Source organism: Cyprinodon variegatus, unplaced genomic scaffold, assembly GCF_000732505.1.
Source record: "Cyprinodon variegatus isolate N-32 unplaced genomic scaffold, C_variegatus-1.0 Scaffold17, whole genome shotgun sequence".
NCBI lineage: Eukaryota > Metazoa > Chordata > Actinopteri > Cyprinodontiformes > Cyprinodontidae > Cyprinodon > Cyprinodon variegatus.
Genome location: NW_015150470.1, coordinates 1,226,228 through 1,228,120, shown reverse-complemented (window position 1 = coordinate 1,228,120; position 1,893 = coordinate 1,226,228). Strand labels below are relative to the sequence as shown.

At 36.7% G+C, this 1,893-nt stretch overlaps 1 protein-coding gene across 1 annotated transcript in view; it reads right to left on the bottom strand.

The window, feature by feature from the left end:
• LOC107092360 (supervillin-like) overlaps window positions 1-1,893 on the bottom strand; it is a 75,003-nt gene that overhangs the window by 16,109 nt on the left and 57,001 nt on the right. Inside the window, exons 20-23 of the mRNA XM_015386804.1 lie at window positions 1,170-1,250; window positions 829-1,006; window positions 529-701; window positions 71-226 (exon numbers count right to left, since the gene is read on the bottom strand). Of these exons, the coding sequence (XP_015242290.1) occupies window positions 71-226; window positions 529-701; window positions 829-1,006; window positions 1,170-1,250 (588 nt within the window). The remainder of the gene's footprint in view (window positions 1-70; window positions 227-528; window positions 702-828; window positions 1,007-1,169; window positions 1,251-1,893) is intronic.

The following is a 1,893-nucleotide window of genomic DNA, read 5'->3' as shown; positions in this document are numbered from 1 at the left end:
ATAGATAGATAGATAGATAGATAGATAGATAGATAGATAGATAGATAGATAGAAACAAAAAGTATTTTACCTTTAACCTGGATGAGCATGAGGTTCTTGTATGGCACCGCACTGTTGTTAGACGTCTGCTCCGAGATGTTGACATTGCGTAGACTCACACTGCTGAAGTTTTCTTTACTGGCAAGACCTGCCAGAGCCGCCTCAGAGTACTCTGAGCTTTTATTTGCTGGAGGAGTGAAAAAGACCATGCTTCATAAGATAAAGACATGTAAATGGGTTTTAGAATTAAAGAAAGCTACCATCAGTAAAAAACTGGAACAAAAGTGGGTTAAAGGATGATTTTAAAATCCACTTAGGTGTTAAAAATAGTTAGAGAAAGCTCTATATTTGTAAGGTTTGTAAACTATCATAACACCTCCCACTTCACTCTGAGGTTTTTGACTCCAAGCAGTGAAGACTGAGTCATTGCTAACACTTCTCTTTTTAGACTCACAGATACACCATAGGATGCTGCAGTAGTTCACTCACTCTTCTCAGCCTTCATCCTCTTGCTCTCCAAATGGGCCACATTCAGCCTCTCCTCTGTGTATTCGTGTCGAATGTCCTCTCTAGCTGCCAGCATTTTCAAAGGGTTTTTGGATGCCTGAACATTCCTGGATGGTCGAACAGATCGCTTATGCTGCACCATGGCTGAGGCCAGTCTGTGTAGGAGGAAAACAGGCACATAAATATGATGGAAAAGACAAAATGGGAATTTAAATCCTGGATGTTATTTTAGTAAAGGTGTTTCCAAACAGCCCACTATAGTAGAATGATGCATTTTCATACGTTGGACCGTGAGAACCGAAGATGCTGTCAAAGTCTTCGCTGATCTCGATCCTGGTGGGCATGCGTGGGAATTCAGCCACACGTTTGTAGAACTTGGAGAAAATCTCGTCGTCCAGCTTCATCACCTCCTTCACCGCCTTCTCCGTCACTGTTATGGTGGTTTCCTGCAAACCTGCCACTAAACAAATGACATAACAAAAGAGACAATATCAGACAATTTATCTAAGATGTCTTCAATAAAATATTTTTAAGAGTTACAACACAACCCCAATATTGGATAGTAAATAAAAGTGGCTCATTTTTAAAACATAAATACTTTGAGCTTGAGGTCAGCCGCTTACCTTTGCTATTAATTCGTCCCAAAAAGTTCTCCAGCTTGTCCAGCTTCTTATCAGACTCCATTTCTGGCCTTGCTTCAATTTCTGCAAATTAAACATATGATTTTAACATGACAGAAACTCCAATAGAACTGGGTTGATGGTGTTTTAGCATAGCAATATCTAAAACACATGTTAAGTTTTTTTTTCTGCTAAGTAAAACAACTCCTGAGCGTGACTAAAGATCTTCAGATGTACTCAACTTTACACAGACACAGCCAAACTCACAATGTTAAAAAATTAATATATGTGTCAGGAAATACTATGCCAGGTGGCCCTAATGGATCACATTTAACTGTAATTATTGATTTAGAGCCTAAATAGATTTAGTCTGTAGGGTATATTGACATCTTGTTTTATACAGCGAAATGACATTTCACTTTTTTAGTATCAATAAAATAAAAAAAATCCTGCTTACAACTAAAAAAAAAACAACAAAAAATGAATATCATCACGTATAGTTTTGCTATAAACCAATAAAACTTTGTGCATGACTTGAAATCTATGTGCATTAAACATGTATGGGAAAACATTCTACTCTTGGAATATTTTGTACTTGTAAAGCAGAAAATGAGGTTGTGCATAAAGTTTTTCCACTCTGTAAACCAAAATCTTTGTGGATTATTACATAAGAATTTGTACTTATGTAAAATAAATTATTTGTTTTTGTGATGCAAAAATCAAGGTG